Here is a 16,452-nt window from a genome sequence, read left to right on the forward strand (position 1 = left end):
GATGTGAGCTCGAGTCTGCCTGCCCCTGGCCATTTGGATTACCTTGGGCAAGTTTCCTCATTAAATGGGGCTGATAATGTTGCTTTCCTTCTCTCCCTGGCACACAGTAGGCATTTAATAAGTGGCAATTGGTATTGTCCCTAGAGTTGTATAAAAACCAGCTCTAGCAGGGCATGGTGTTGCATGTCCATAGTGCCAGCTACTTGGGAGGCTGAGGTGGGGATCACTTGCTCCTAGGAGTTTTGAGTCCAGCCTGAACAACATAACAAGACCCTGTCTGTAAAAGGGGGAAAAAAAAGTCAGCTGTGCTTTGTTATGCTGTTTAAAATATTCTTAAAGAAAAGGGCCTGATTACAGAAAAATACCATTAAGGGGAACCCGCTTTCAGTCTCTGTGCTGAGTAGTAGTAGGCTGAGTAATTGTCCCCCAAGATGTCCATGTCCTAGTCCCTGGAGCCCATGATTGTTAATTTATATGACAAATAAGACTTTGCAGATGTGATTAAGAATCTTGAGGTGGGGAGATTGTTCTGGATTATCTGGGTGGGTCTTTAGGGAGCAGGCATGTCAGCATCAGAGGAAATGTGACAACAGAAGCAGGGGTTGGAGTGATGTGAGGCCACAAGCCAATGGATGCGGACAGCCTCTAGAAGCTAGAAAAGCCAGGGAAACAGATTCTCCCTGAGAACCTCCAGATAGAATGCAGGTCTACAGACCCATTTTGGGTCTCTGTTCTCCAGAACTGTGAGATAATACGTTTGTGTTGTTTTAAGCCACTTCATTTGTGATAATTTGTTACAGCAACCATAGGAAGTTAATATGTGCTCCATCGTTCATGCACTGGGAAGCTGACTGCCTCCCTGACGTCAGTGACCCATGGCATAGGCATGACCTGCTGGAGAAACTGTCCTAGCTTCAAAGGCCTGAGTGTGCAACATTGGCCCTTGGGAGGCTGCCTTAGCTGCTGGACTTGACATCCTAAGCCTTAAAAGCGCCATCCATGGAGAGGGGAGAAGGAAGCTTCCAAGCTCTGAGAGCCCAAAAAGGCCAGAATAGCTGGGCCCAGCAGGAGATGGGTGGGCTGCTTAGCTCAACTGGTTAGTGGCAAAGGGCTGAGGCTGACAGCTGTGGGCTTAATCCATGAATGGGGCAAGTGACCTCACTTGGAGGTCTCCAAGGTTACAGGCTGCCCCTCCCTCAGCCCACTACAGATGAGGCCAAGCTTAGGGGGACAGGACATAGGTAACTCGGCAGGAGCTGGGCCTGAGCTTTATGGGACACTCAAACACTGCCTTATAGGATCCTCGGCTGAGCAGTAGCTCTAGAAGTTGCTTTGTGAGTTGTTTTGTGACCGTCACGGCTTTCACAGCCCCAAAAGGGGTGGAGAAGCTGCTGTCTGAAATGCAGTTGAGCCCTGGGCAAGCACAGCGAAGGTGGTGCAGTGGGGCTCTTTGTCAGCGACATGGGCCAACTAGCCAGCTTAAAGACACAGGGGAAATGATTGTAAAGCTTCCTGTTGTCTCAGATGCAGAAGCCAGAGGGCAGCCCAGCTCCAGGTAAGCACCAGTCACAGAACTGGAAAGCCCTTGGGAGGCTGAGGTCCTGCCTTCTCTCTAGCTTATCTTGGCCCCTCTCTGTGTGTCAGCCTCCCTCCTCTCCCTGCAGCCCAGCTTTGGGTGCACACCTCCCCATGGTGGCAGAGGTCAATTCCACAGTGCCTAGTGTTGACATTTTCTTGACACAAGAGACTAGTCCCAATTCCAAATATCCAGGACGCACTTGGCCCAGTCTGACCTGGTCTGATAAAGTGATGCCTGTCAGTGGATGAGGCTGGGGCCATTGCTCATGGGCTAGATTGGGTATCACCTTTAGGATAACCCAAAAGGTGGCCTCATAAGAACTGTCTCAATTCCTCAATTTTCACATTTTAGCATCTCTGATATTGAGATACAGCATACAATCGATCTCACTTTAGAATTAATGGTGTCTTACAATTGCTCTTGGCCAGATAGTAGTCATGACTTAGTGTCATTGCTTGCCTATTTGAGACAGGAATGTGAGTCCTGTCTGTTGTCTCAAAAACTTCCATTAATCTTATCTCCTGGTCAGATCAAGCTCCAGTATCAAAACTTGCATAGTGGGTACCTAGAGAGAAAATGCTGATGATCATGGTGTAGTACTGGCTTAAGAAATGCTAGCCAGGGTGCAATGGCTCATGCCTATAATCCCAGCACTTTGGCAGGCTGAGGTGGGCGGATCACTCGAATCCAGAAGTTCAAGACCAGCCTCAGCAACATGGTGAAACTCCATCTCTACTAAAAATACAAAATTAGCCGGATGTGGTGGCGTGTGCCTGTAATCCCAGCTACTTGGGCGGCTGAGGCAGGAGAATCACTTGAACCTGGGAGATGGAGGTTGCAGTGGGCCGAGATCGTGCTGAAGGAAGGAAGGGAGTAAGAGAGGGAGGGAGGGATGGGGGAGAGAGAAAGAAAGAAAAAGAAATGCTGCATTTTCAGTTCTATTGATGGCACAGCAGGCAACAGTGTGTGAAAAACAGGCACTTAAAGACTCTGGGCTGGGCACAGTAGCTCACGCCTGTAATCCCAGCACTTTGGGAGGCTGAGGTGGGTGAATCATGAGGTCAGGAGTTCGAGACCAGCCTGACCAACATGGTGAAACCCTGTCTCTACTAAAAATACAAAAAATTAGCTGAGTGTGGTGGTGGGTGCCTGTAATTTCAGCTACTCAGGAGGCTGAGGCAGGAGAATTGCTTGAACCCGGGAGACGGAGGTTGCGGTGAGCCGAGATCACGCCACTGCATTCCAGCCTGGGTGACAGTGTGAAACTGTCTCAAAAAAAAAAAAAAAAAAAAAAAAAAAAAAGACTCTGACAAGGGATTCAGAAGAGAATTTTAGCAAATTTGCTTTCCTCATATTGTACATGATACATGTCTAAAAAAGTCTGAGCTCTTTCAATAAGTAATAATGTACATGTATGAGTACATAAAGAACATAATAAAATTCTAAAGAAAGCATTGTGTTGTGGTTTAACTGGTTACACTTTATAGCTCATAAAATAATGGAGCTTCTACAAATCTGATCATATCTTAGATTGAGTATAATATGGCCTATGGGCCCTATTGCCTGTCAAGTCCCCGAAATCTGGATTCTATTTTTGATGGAAGAGGAAAAGAAAGATACATCCTGAACTTAATCCAAAGGCAATGTAAGGGATGTCTGCAGGGCCTGGGCGGGTCTTTGGAATGGAAGAGGTCTGTGAGAAGTTGTCCTGGTGATACCGATTCAAAGAGCCTGTCAAGTGAAGCCCCCTGAAATGGGGAGAATAAGAATCTTAGAGGTTGTTCAGTAGAAGTCTCGGAGTGCATTTTCAGTGGTTAAGGGCAAAAAATGCCTACTCTTAAAAGTTTAGAAACCAAAGTCGCCCTACTTCATCCCCAAACTGAGGAGCAGGAGATGGAATGGAAACTGAGGAGCCACCTAAATCTGCTGAAGTTCCCTCTGGTGTCCAATCCAGAAGGCATCATAGCCTTCAGTGTCCATGGAAGAAAACAGTTCCATCACAGAGAGCCCAGGGGTTCAGCCAGGGAAAATGCTCACTGAAAAGCAGTAGAAGTGGAAGCTGTAAGGATATTAGGTCCCTCTGGGCGTTATGGCTCACGCCTGCAATCCCAGAACTTTGGTGAGGCCAAGGCGGGCAGATCACCTGAGGTTGGGAGTTTGAGACCAGCCTGACCAACATGGAGAAACCCAGTCTCTGCTAAAAATACAAAATTAGCTGGGTGTGGTGGTGGGCACCTGTAATCCCAGCTACTTGGGAGGTTGAGGCAGGAGAATTGCTTGAACCCAGGAGGCAGAGGTTGCGGTGAGCCAAGATTGTGCCACCACACTGCAGCCTGGGCAACAAGAGCAAAACTCTCTCAAAAAAGAAAAAAAGAATATTAGGTCCCAAAGCTGCTAGAACTCATGATAGCTCCAACAAAAATACAATAACTCATGACAGCTCCAACAAAATTATGTCGTCTCTGGGACATCATAAAGGAGAATTCCTTGGTCAGTCAGAGGGAGTTATAGAACCTAATAAGGAACTCTCAGAGTAAAGAATGTATCGGAGGCTGGCTCACACCTGTAACCCCAGCACTTTGGGAGGCTGAGGCAGGTGGATCACGAGGTCAGGAGTTTGAGACCAGCCTGGCCAATATGGTGAAACCCTGTCTCTACTAAAAATACAAAAATTAGCCGGGCGTGGTGGTGTGCGCCTGTAGTCCCAGCTACTCGGGAGGCTGAGGCAGAAGAATCGCTTGAACCCGGGAGGCGGAGGTTGCAATGAGCCGAGATCGTGCCACTGCACTCCAGACTAGGCGACAGAGCGAGACTCCGTCTCAAAAAAAAAAAAAGAAAAAGGAAAAGCTGAAGAATTATGAAAGAAGTTTATTACAGGACAAAGAAGGTCTTTGAAACCAGCTCCGTATACAGACGGAGGTAAATCGTGAGTTTAAAAAGTTGCTGGTGGCTTCTGTTGGGGATGTTCTTCAGTATCACTTTGAATGTCTAGTCCTTGAGAAAAATCAGCTTATTTTAGAAAATGAAGCCCTAGGTTGAAACACAGCTCAGCTTTCCAAACAGTTAGAACGTATGTTAATACAGTGTAATGTATGGCGAAGTAAATTCCTTGCAAGCAGGGTAATGGCAGATGAGTTAACCAACTCAAGAGCATCAAGAGCAGTTTTGTTTTTCTTTTTTTTTTTTTTGAGGCGGAGTCTCGCTTTGTTGCCCAGGCTGGAGTGCAGTGGTGCAATCTCGGCTCACTGCAACCTCTGCTTCCCGGGTTCAAGCAATTCTTGTGCCTCAGCCTCCCAAGTAGCTGGGATTACAGGCACCCATCACCACGCCTGGCTAATTTTTGTATTTTTAGTAGAGTTGGGGTTTTGCCATGTTGGCCAGGCTGGTCTCGAACTCCTGGCATCAAGTGATCCTCCTGCTTCAGCCTCCCACAGTACTGGGATGACAGGCGTGAGCCACTGCACCCAGCCTCAAGAGCAGTTTTACAGCGTCAAAAACATGATGCACGTGGGGCCATACAGGATCTCCTAAGTGAACGGGAACAGTTTCATCAGGAAATGATAGCTACCCAGAAATTATTGGAGGAGCTCTTAGTCTCCTTGCAGTGGGGAAGAGGGCAACCTTACTCCCCTAGTGTACAACCCCACAGCACAGCAGAGCTGGCATTAACAAATCACAAGTTGGCAAAAGCAGTAAATTCTCATCTTCTGGGAAATGTTGGCATTAACTATCAAAAAAAGATTCCATCGACAGTTGAATTCTGCAGCACCCCAGCTGAGAAAATGGCTGAAATGGTTCTACGAACTTCAGCTCCAACTACCTATACAGAGAGCTCGCCTGATAATCCATGTTTTGCGTTTTCACCAGCCACCTTACTTGCTGCAAAGAAAAATTTTGGATGATTTCATCCCTAGGCTAGATATGAGAATATAACTTTCAATTCCTGCAGTCACTGCCAGGGAGAACTTACTGCCCTTTAACAGTCAATATATTGGAGGCATGCTACAGGTACTTGCTTATTACCTGAGAGTCATTATTATTTGGGAGCTGGGGTTCTTACAATGCTAGAAGTAATATCACTTCCTATTTACAAAGTGTATATACCCAAAGATGTTTTATGTACTATACTCCAGATTACCCCTTCTTAATAAATATCTCAGGGTAATAAAAGAATGAAACTGTATTTAAAATTTAAATACAGTTGCATTTTTTTCTTTGAGCTTATACAATGTTTTAGAAACAGTCTACTTTTTATAAATATCAAGTTGGATATTCTTGTGTGTTAAACTGTATTTAATATTTAAAATAGAGAATACTTTCCAAGCAATACATGATGCTTTTCCTAAAGGACTCTAAAAGAAAAAGGTTCTATAACTTTCTTTTAAGCACTAAATTATTATTTATCTTACTGGATATTTTATATGAACAGTGTTAATTTAGTTACACTAAAGCAAGGGTAGGCAAACTACCACCATGAGTCAAATATGGCCGCACCCATTCATTCACTATTGTCTAGGTTGTTTTTGCACTATAGCTGCAGAGTTGAGTAGATGCAGCAGAGCATGTATGGCTTGCAAAGCCTACAGTATTTACTGTTTGATCCATTACAGAAAAAGTTTTCTGACCCCTACTCTAAAGTAATTGTAGTAGAGGGCCAGAGGGCTTTCTTTCCCTTTATGGTAATTTTTTGAGCTACAAAAGAACCTTGGAGAAATGGATGAAGGGATTCATCTTTTTAAAATAAATGCTATAAGTTAGAAAAAGAATAAATACTTTAGAGCCAAATTAACAAGAACTTCAGCAAAACATGTTAGTTTTATGCAGGGGATTCTGTATTCTGAATGGACACAATCTGACATAGATAAAAGAAACAGATTCTTAACTGTTGACTCTTTTTAGCAAATGCAACACAGGAATATCCACTTGATATTCATAAAAAGTAGACTGTTTCTAAAACATTGTATAAGTTCAAAGAAAAAAATGCAACCCATCAATTAATATATATTATGTAATATATACTATTGTATATTTATTATGAGCCATCATAAATACCCATTGATTGGCCTTTAAGAATAATAACAAAATATTTATATCAAATTATGCAAATTTGTTGCAGAAGTGCCTATCAGTAGAGAAGTCTTCAAAAGACAAATCTGGTCAAATAATAATATATTTTAATGTCAACTTAAAAAAGGCAATATAAAACATCCCCTCTTATCACAGATTACTTTAAGATACACTTTCTAATTGCACTCTGTAGCATCTTCTATTTCTAATAATGCTTTCTTGTCTAGAAATCTCCTTAAGTCCTACTTTTCCAACCAACAATGCAAGAGAAATTTTGCAAACTCCAATACCTGGGGAAGCTGGCTTCTGGAAACAAGCTATTTAAAAGATGGCTTGTGAGCACTTGTAAAAGGATACGGGGGGCCAGGCGCGGTGGCTCACGCCTGTAATCCCAGCGCTCTGGGAGGCTGAGGTGGGTGGATTACAAGGTCAAGAGTTCAAGACCAGCCTAGCCAACATGGTGAAACCCCATCTCTACTAAAAATACAAAAAATTAGCCGGGCGTGGTGGCAGGCACCTGTAATCCTAGCTGTAACCCTAGCTACTTGGGAGGCTGAGGCAGGAGAATCCCTTGAACCCAGGAGGTGGAGTTTGCAGTGAGCCAAGACCGAGCCACTGCACTCCAGCCTGGGCAACAGAGCGAGATTCCGTCCCCCATCCCCCCACCCAAAAAAAAAAAATACAGGGATCCCTGGGCCCAGCCCAGCTCCAGGTAGAAGAGGCTCTGCTTGATTAACTCTTCTTTTGGGGTTGGATACCAGGCTCTACAGAAGAGCAATATAAAGATGTCTCTGGTCTCTTCCTCGGCGCTGCCTACGAAGGTGGCACCCATCTCCTCCTCGGCATCATGGCCGCCCTCAGACCGCTTGTGAAGCCCAAGATCGTCAAAAAGAGAACCAAGAAGTTCATCCGGCACCAATCAGACCGATATGTCAAAATTAAGCGTAACTGGCGGAAACCCAGAGGCATTGACAACAGGGTTCGTAGAAGATTCAAGGGCCAGATCTTGATGCCCAACATTGGTTATGGAAGCAACAAAAAAACAAAGCACATGCTGCCCAGTGGCTTCCGGAAGTTCCTGGTCCACAACGTCAAGGAGCTGGAAGTGCTGCTGATGTGCAACAAATCTTACTGTGCCGAGATCGCTCACAATGTTTCCTCCAAGAACCACAAAGCCATCGTGGAAAGAGCTGCCCAACTGGCCGTCAGAGTCACCAACCCCAATGCCAGGCCGTGCAGCGAAGAAAATGAGTAGACAGCTTGTGTGCACATTTTCTGTTTAAATAAATGTAAAAACTGTCAAAAAAAAAAAAAAAAAAAAGATGTCTCTGTCCTTGCTGAAATTCAGACAAGCAGCGTCTCCTCTAATCCTGGTGGGAATGATGGGGAAAGGGGAGTGGATGGAGAGTCCCACTAGAGGACTAAATGGCTGTGGAAACGAACATGCCAGAATGTGCTGGCTTATGCATCTGACAACTTGCAGGGACATTTCTGCATGCTGTGAGGACCAGTGATTATTCCCAGCCAGTCATTTTTCTTAATGACTTGGACTCATCAAACTCATGGCCATTATGAAGCCAATAAAGTAAATGGGAGATTTGAGGTTTGAAAAGACCTTAATAGGCAGTCATGATGGGAGTAATCTTACAAGGCTACATTTCATAGTAATAAACATAAAACCCTGAAACTGGGTCTAAAAAACCAAAACCTGTCTCCAAGGTGGGAAGATATGGTGGGACCACATGGAAAAGAGGCTGAGAAGACTAAATGTGAGTCAACAGCGTGGTGAAGCAGCTGAAAAGAGTTACTTCAATCTCAACAGTGTGGTGAAGCAGCTGAAAAGAGTTACTTCAATCTCAACAGTGTGGTGAAGCAGCTGAAAAGAGTTACTTCAATCTCAACAGCCTGGTGAAGCAGCTGAAAAGAGTTACTTTGATCTGGGGCTGGAATGATAACTTGGGAGCTCAGAAGCTGGTGGTTTTCTGCCAATGTGGCTGTGAAGCACAGAGAGCTGGTCTCTGACGAGAGAAGAATGAAGCAATGCTCACAGTGTAGAAGAGATCCTGCCACGTGTCAGCCCGAGCCTGTGGGTGAGTGACATGAATTGTATCCTGGTACCTCGTGACACATTTTCCTTTTCTTTCTTTCTTTTTTTAGGCAAAACTTAATTTTTTCTTTTTTTTAAGAGATGGGGTCTCACTCTGTCACCCAGGCTGAAGTGCAGTGGTGCAATCATAGCTCACTGCAGCCTCGACCTCCTGGGCTCAAGCAATCTTCCTGGTTCAACCTCCTGAATAGCTGGGATTACAGGTGCATTTATTTCCCTTCTCTACTTTGAGCTAGTGCAGGTGGATTTCAGATTGGATTTATAACTCAAGTCCTACTCAAAGCAAATGTTATAAGGACTGTGAGAGAGAGATGGGCAGGACACGACCACTAACACTGAGTGGTTTGGTAAGATCAAGTGGTTGAACCTCATTTGGGACTTTGAGGATCAAAATGAATGGAAATCTCTGCTTGCTCTTCCAGAATCTTCTGGTGGTGAGGGAGTGAGGGGGCTTCCTGGGCTGTACTCACTGCAAGATTCTTTTTAGTTCCAAATTTGCACTCCATGATGAAAGCAGCATTTAAAGAAGAAGGAGAGAAACCCATTCTTATTATATAGGTAATAGAAATGGGGAATGCAGAAGGAATGGGTTAGAGATTTCCAAGGGAACTTCTGTGGTTCTCAGTGACTGGCTAAATGCAGTTGAAGAAGGAGAAGAATGTCCATAGAATGTTAGTGTTGGAAACACCTTTGAAGTCATGGAGTCCAACTTTTCCATTCATTGTAGGAGAAAACCAAGGCCTGGGAGCATGGGTTGCCTTGCTGTAAGTCACAGGGGCTGAGGCAGAGCTAAGGTGAGAACTCAGGTCTCCTGACTCGTAGCCCAGTGCTCTGTACAGGACAGCAAAGTTTGGGGCCATGATGGTCAGGAGGAGAGAGAGAAGAGGAGGTGGGAATAATTTGGTTTTATGTACAATCAGCATGAGATAATAAATATAATAAGTCATCAGTGTACTGAACCCAGTGTCATTTGTGGGTGACAGTAACCATTAGATTGTGTAGTGGTTAGGACCCTTCTGGGTGCAGGAAACATAAAACCCAATCTAAACTGGTAAAGACAGAAGGATAAGCCGGGTGTGATGGCTCATGCCTGTAATCCCAGCACTTTGGGAGGCCAAGGTGGGTGGATTGCCTGAACTCGGGGATTCGAGACCAGCCTGTGCAACATGGCGAAACCTCGTCTCTACTAAAATACAAAAAATTAGCTGGGCATGTTGGCACATGCCTATAGTCCCAGCTACTCAGGGAGGCTGAGGCACAAGAATTGCTTGGGCCCAGGAGGTGGAGGTTGCAGTGAGCTGAGATCCCACTTCTGCACTCAGCAGAGTAAGACGCTGTCTCGGGAAAAAAAAAAAAAAAAAAAGATAAGTTACTGGCTCAAATAACTGAAGTGTCCAGAGGTAATGCTGACTTTCCAGGTGGCTGAGGCAGAGACTCAAATGCCAGCAGGGCCTGGCTTCTCTGGCTGGACCCCATTCTCAAAAGTGTCTCTCTCTGAGGCAGCAAAATGACTTCCAGCAGCTCCAGCTTCCCCACCTTGTGATTGCAAGTCTGGCAGAGAGAAAAAGGAGTGACCCCAGCTAGAGGCAGGCAACATAGTGGCCCCAGCCAGGACAGTGGGTTTTGCTTATTGTTATATGTAAAATGTTTATTCAGAAATAGAATGCTTGTTCCTTGGCACTGCAAGGGAAAATTAGCATTCAGACAAAAAGTTTTCTCAGCAAGGCAATTTTACTTTCTGCAGAAAGGGTGCTCCTTGCAGATGGAACAATGGTGAGAGCACACCTGAACAAAAGAGGGAAGCAATTTTTATCCTTTACGCAGCTTGTCCCTGCTACTGTTTCTGTCTCCATTGGCTGGAGCCAGATCTCACAATCTAAACTAAAACCCAACAGGCTAATAATTTAAAACTTTTCTAAATAGGTAAAGGCAAGGGAGAACAAAGGAAAAGAGGAAGTTGCTTATGCCAAATAGGGAAGGGGCACAGGCTACAAGCTGGGACATGCCTGTGAGCGTGTCCGGCACAAATATCTTGGTTAAAGTACAAGGACATAGACTGTATTATGTGCCTGTGAGCATGTCTAGCACAAGTATTTTGGTTAAAGGATAAGGACATAGAATGCACTTATTCCTTTATATCTAACAGCTACATAGGATAGGGCTTAACAAAGAGTTAATAGCACAAAGCAAGGAGGCTTGAAGGAAGTCAGGCTTTAAAAGAAACTATTATTTCTAACACTTGAGACTTATTCTTTAACAAGAAGGGTAACTTTAAAGAGGAAACTGTTTACTTTCTACGCTTACTGTTTGAGGCCTAGCTTGGGTTGTATGCTCGCCCTAGGGTGGAGGGTGCAGCCCCACTCAGGCCACCTGAATTCAGAATGCATGTCAGCGCTCCTTATCACAAGCAACAGAAACCCATTCTGCCTGCCCCCAAACTCATATAGCGCATGGGCTTCTCCAGAGGCAGATGCTAGTCAACAGGCAGGACAGACATCCATGAGCATGGGGAGGAGTGGGCTCCCAACCCAGATCCAGGAGAAGCGCTGTTGGGACGATAGACAGCCAGCATCTGAGTCAGAGGTGAAGGTAGCCTCTAGCAGCAGCTGTCACCACCCCGCCCGTGCCTGTCCCACCCTTCAGTTTGCTCCAGCAAACTTCCACCTGTGTGTACCTGCATCTCTGTGCCTGGGGCTTTCCCCCCAGAACTGCAGAAGACCACTCTGCCTGTGGATGGAGCAGGCTACTGAAGAAGCAGCCACGAAGAGCAGCCCTCAGCCCTCAGGGTGGGTGTCTGAGGCCCTCAGCTCCCTCACACTTGGATGGGATGATTCTGAGGCACGTGTTTTAGACTGTTTCTTGGCGCTTCTTTCTCCCACAGGATTCAGTGCAGATGCCCATGCAGTGCTGAGCTCATAGCACAGCCTCACTGGCAGCCCCCGTTCCCTGAGTCTCTTCCTCATTTCCATCCCCTGCACCTCCCATGTAAACCACTGGTGCTAGAACCCTCAGCTAGTGAATGCTTTGGGGTGTCCCAAACTAGGACACAGCCCACTCTCTAGGACCTGCTTGGGGACAGTGACTTCACCTGGAAGTCCTGCTCTAGACCCTTGAGATGGGCTGGGAAGGAGCCCCACCCCAGGTCCTCAAACAGCACTGGAACACTTGCACCCACAGGTGGAGAAACCATTCCTGCTGCTGCAGTAAGGAGAGGGCACCAAGGGCTTGGGAAGGAGCTGCCACCTCTCCTTCAGCTGCCTGCCTGTTCTTCATGGGCAGCCCCCACGGACAGGGTGGGAGAATAGAAAGCTGTGTGCCTGCAGGAGGAGTGGGGGTCCAGGCATGCAGGCATGTGGCACAGCAGGGGTCACCTGTGGAGACCTCGGTGCCTGTAGGAGACCCCAGGTTTAGAAACAAAATTCTCATTTTATGATTCAAGACAATGAGAAAACAGTTCTTTAAGGAAAACATCTCTCTATAGGTTATATTTTATAGGTTGTATTAATATTTTGTAGAACTTAGGCTGGGTGTGGTGGCTCATGCCTGTAATCCCAGAACTGTGGGAGGCCAAAGTGGGTGGGTCGCCTGAGGTCAGGAGTTTGAGACCAGGCTGACCAATATGGTGAAACCCCACCTTTACTAAAAATACAAAAATTAGCCGGGCGTGGTTGCATGCACCTGTAGTCCCAGCTACTCAGGAGGCTGAGGCAGGAGAACTGCTTGAACCCAGGAGGCAGAGGGTGTAGTGAGCCGAGATTGCGCCATTGCACTCCAGTCTGGGCAACAGAGCGACACTCCATCTCAAAAAAAAAAAAAAAAAAAAAAAAATTTATAGAACCTATTCTGTGTATTCTGTGATAGGTTATATCTGTTTACTAAGGGCTGCCTGGAATAGGATGCATAAAATGAACCACTAGGATAAAAGAACTAACCCAGTGTCCAGTAAGCCCCCATGAAGGCTTCCTTCCATCTTCTGCACCTCTGTAGCTGGAAAATGCATTTTTAGAATGTCCTTCCTAAAAATGAGCGAGTGGATGCTGCCCTCCAGTGGCCAAGCGTGCCCTTTAAGCATGTCAGAAGAGGACCAGGAAGCACAATCAAACCCTTCCCCCCTGCTTCTTCCCAGTGCACCACAGACTGCTCCTAGTGGGAATACCGCTGGGGTGTTCCTGGGGTGGTGAAGGGGCTTGGATCTGTGCCACAAAAGGACAGCAGAAGCAACAAGGTGCATTTAGCAGGAGAAAAACAATAGCTAACATTTGCTGAGCACTTACTTTGCATTGGCCTAAATCTCAAATAATTGACATGCCTTTAATCATCATACATACCATTGTTATCTCAACTTAAAAAAACAAGGCCAAGCTATGTGGCTAATGCCTGTAATCCTAGCACTTTGGGAGGCTGAGGTGGGCAGATGGCTTGAGGCTGGGAGTTCAAGACCAGCCTGGGGAACATAGTGAGACCCTGTCTCTACAAAAAAACACAAAAATTGGCCAGGCATGGTGGCACGTGTCTGTAGTCCCAGCTGCTACTTGGGAGGCTGAGAGGGGAGATCCCTTGAGCCCAGGAGGTTGAGGCTGCCGTAAGCTATGATCACACCACTGTGCTCCTGCCTGGGTCACAGAGAGAAATCCTTTTTTTTTTTTTTTTTTTTTTTTCAGGATTTGGTATGTTTTATTAGAACGAATTTTTAACAAAAGGTGGCTTTTATTTACAGAATTTAATGTGGGGACAGTGGGGACTGTCCAACCCGTGTGGACTCAAGTAAGGATAACCATTAAGCCTGCTAATGTATTTTCTTATTTTCAGTTTACATACAATTTTTTTGTTAGCTTCACATTCATAAAAAAAACAATATTGTAAATGACAAATAACCCCTCCCATCCCTTAATTAAATATACAAACAGCTTGAAAAGCATACAATTTAAGTTGGTTTAATCTTGAAGTGTAATCCAATGAGACTGAAAACTAAACATTTCAAGTCTTGTACCAAATAGTAAAATACTCAAAGGCCTTCAGGATCTTTTGACTGATTTACATCAATAAGAGAACCTATTTTTGATGTGGTAAAAGATATGTGGGCTGGGCATGGTGGCTCACTCCTGTAATACCAGCACTTTGGGAGGCCGAGGTGGGTGGATCATGAGGTCAGGAGTTTGAGACCAGCCTGGCCAACATGGAGAAACCTTGTCTCTACTAAAAATACAAAATTAGCTGGGTGTGGTGGCATGTGCCTGTAATCTCAGCTACTAGGGAGGCTGAGGCACGAGAATCGCTTGAACCTGGGAGGCAGAGGATGTGGTGTGCTGAGATCGCGCCATTGCACTCCAGCCTGGGCAACAGGGCAAGACTCTGTCTCAAAAAAAAAAAAAGATATGTGCTCATCTCCAATTACAATTTCAAGCTCCTGTCAGTCAGCCCTATCAGGGGGAGGCCACAGAGCATCATCTTCTTTAGTGATTTCACTGTCATCAATAATTCTCTTCAGTTCTTCCATTAAACTCTTGTGCACATAAGCCTCTTTTCTGATCATGACATCATTTTCGTAATTGCTGTTGTTGGCATATCTAAGCTTTCCATCCAGCTGAAATTCAGACTCCAGAAATTCGTGCCCAAACTTGCCCTTGTGCCCTACGTAGTAGCGCAGGTAGAAATCGCTAGCCATAACCATTTTTGTCCCCGGGAAGCCCGCTAAAAACCCAGACAACTGAGAGACCCTTTCTTAAAAAACAAACAAAAACAGGAGGCCACGGCCTGAGATCTCCAGTGAGTGACAGAGCTAGGACTTGAAACTATGTTTCTCTCATCCCCAGAAGCAATGTTTTATCCACTTCACCAGTGGTTCTCAAACCTTGTGATGCCCAAGAATTGTTTGGGGAGATTGGTAAAGAGGCAGCATGTAGGACTCTGTCCCCAGAGATTCTGATTATTTCTAAGAGAAGCAAAGACAACTGGGAATTTCTCCCTAGGACATTCTGGGTGGGGTCTGGTAATGGAAACAAGTTCATGGACCACCTTTGAGAAGTGCTAGATTAAAACCTCATCATTACCAAGAGGGAGATTTTGTATGGATAGAAGAGAGAACTTTCTAATAGTCGTATCTATATTCTGACCCAACTATTGCTGCATGCCAGCATTTGGATCGGTGCTTTCATATACCCAATCTCTTCTCCTCTTGGTGGCTCTTTGAGTAGGTACCTGCAGTTTGCAGATGAGGATACCAGGCTCTGATACCTTCAAGAGAGAACTAGTCTCTCCCTCCTTTCTTCTAATTTGGGGCCCTGCACCTGCTTCATTTGGCATTCCATTATGTGCTTATGGTGAGGCTCCCTATGGAAATTGTGCACCTTGATGTTGAGGGCCTCTGAGTGTTGTCTGGCGAAGGTCACAGATCATATCTGTTAAGCTGAAATGCCCCATCTGCTGTGAACAGTCTTGAGCAATGAGGAACTGAGGGACCTATGGAGCAGCTGCCCCAGGTGTCACTAAGGTGACATCAATCCTGGTGTCTGGAGCTGCTAATCCCTGGGGGAAGGTCCTGTGGAGGAGAGAAAGTGCTATAACTGGACATTTGGGAGCCGAGTCCTGGTCACCTTGGGGCTGCTTCTCAGGGGAACCCGCCAAGTGCTATCAAATCAGAACACGTCCTCCGCAGGGGAAAGATCCCATGAAGGCAAGCCCAGGGTTGTCACAGGGTCCCAGAACCAGGGCAGCATGAAAGCTCTGAGGAAGCTTGGGAGCAGGGTGAGGCTAGCTATCTCACAGTTTGGGCCCTGTCACTCCCAGTTCCTCCCCAGGATTGGTAGGGCGTCCCTCACTTCCACCCCTGAAAGTGCTCCTCTCCTTACATTCTGCCCCTCACACTTTCCCTTTTTTTTTTTTTTCTGAGACAGAGTCTTGCTCTGTTACCCAGGCTGGAGTGGAGTGGTGCGATCTTGGCTCACTGCAACCTCTGCCTCCTGGGTTCAAGAGATTCTCCTGCCTCAGCCTCCTGAGTAGTTGGGACTACAGGCATGTGCCACCACGCCCGGCTAATTGTGTTTTGTATTTTTAGTAGAGAGGGGATTTCACCATGTTGGCCAGGCCGGTTTTGAACTCTTGACCTTGTGACCCGCCCCCCGGTTCAGCCTCCCAAAGTGCTGGGATTACAGGCGTGAGCCACTGCGCCTGGCCACGCTTTCCTCTTTATACCATGTTGTATTAGCTGATTTTTTTTTGTATGAATCAAGTGTCACTTTTATAATCATATATAAAAAAGTTTCATTTGGAGAAAACTACAAATGGAATGATCCCCGGGAAAGCAGGGTGTAGGAGAGAAAAACTAAGATCTTTCCTTCACCCACCAAGAGGTTCGTGGCTGACACCCTGTAACAAAAGACAGATTAACAAGAGGAAAGCTTAACAAATTTATTTAACCAAAGTTTTATGTCACACGGGAGGCTTCAGAAATAAAGACCCAAAGACCCAGGGAAAACGGTATTTTTATGCTTAGGTTTGATGAAGAAAGGACAGTTTTGGCCAGGCGCGGTGGCTCACGCCTGTAATCCCAGCACTTTGGGAGGCCGAGGTGGGAGGATCACCTGAGGTCGGGAGTTCGAGACTAGCTTGGCCAACATGGAGAAACCCCATCTCTACTAAAAATACAAAATTAGCCAGGCGTGGTGGCACATGCCTGTAATCCCAGCTACTCAGGAGGCTG

At 45.9% G+C, this 16,452-nt stretch overlaps 1 protein-coding gene and 2 pseudogenes across 1 annotated transcript; 2 read left to right on the top strand and 1 right to left on the bottom strand.

Moving 5' to 3' along the window:
* The first annotated feature begins 2,859 nt into the window (after positions 1 to 2,859).
* LOC116484660 (golgin-45-like) lies at positions 2,860 to 5,559 on the top strand (annotated as a pseudogene).
* A 1,881-nt stretch (positions 5,560 to 7,440) lies between these two features.
* Positions 7,441 to 7,901, top strand: LOC116456161 (large ribosomal subunit protein eL32-like). Its single transcript, XM_032753755.2, has one exon. The coding sequence runs from the start codon at positions 7,494 to 7,496 to the stop codon at positions 7,899 to 7,901; it is 408 nt and encodes a 135-aa protein (XP_032609646.1). The 5' UTR covers positions 7,441 to 7,493.
* A 5,776-nt stretch (positions 7,902 to 13,677) lies between these two features.
* On the bottom strand, positions 13,678 to 14,434 carry LOC116484661 (protein mago nashi homolog 2-like; annotated as a pseudogene).
* Positions 14,435 to 16,452: the final 2,018 nt, after the last annotated feature.

This window comes from Hylobates moloch, unplaced genomic scaffold, assembly GCF_009828535.3.
Source record: "Hylobates moloch isolate HMO894 unplaced genomic scaffold, HMol_V3 SCAFFOLD_16, whole genome shotgun sequence".
In the NCBI taxonomy this organism is placed as follows: Eukaryota; Metazoa; Chordata; class Mammalia; order Primates; family Hylobatidae; genus Hylobates; species Hylobates moloch.

Bases quoted from the DNA above. Each gene is read 5' to 3' on its own strand.
- LOC116456161 (XM_032753755.2), top strand. From the start codon at position 7,494: ATGGCCGCCCTCAGACCGCTTGTGAAGCCCAAGATCGTCAAAAAGAGA.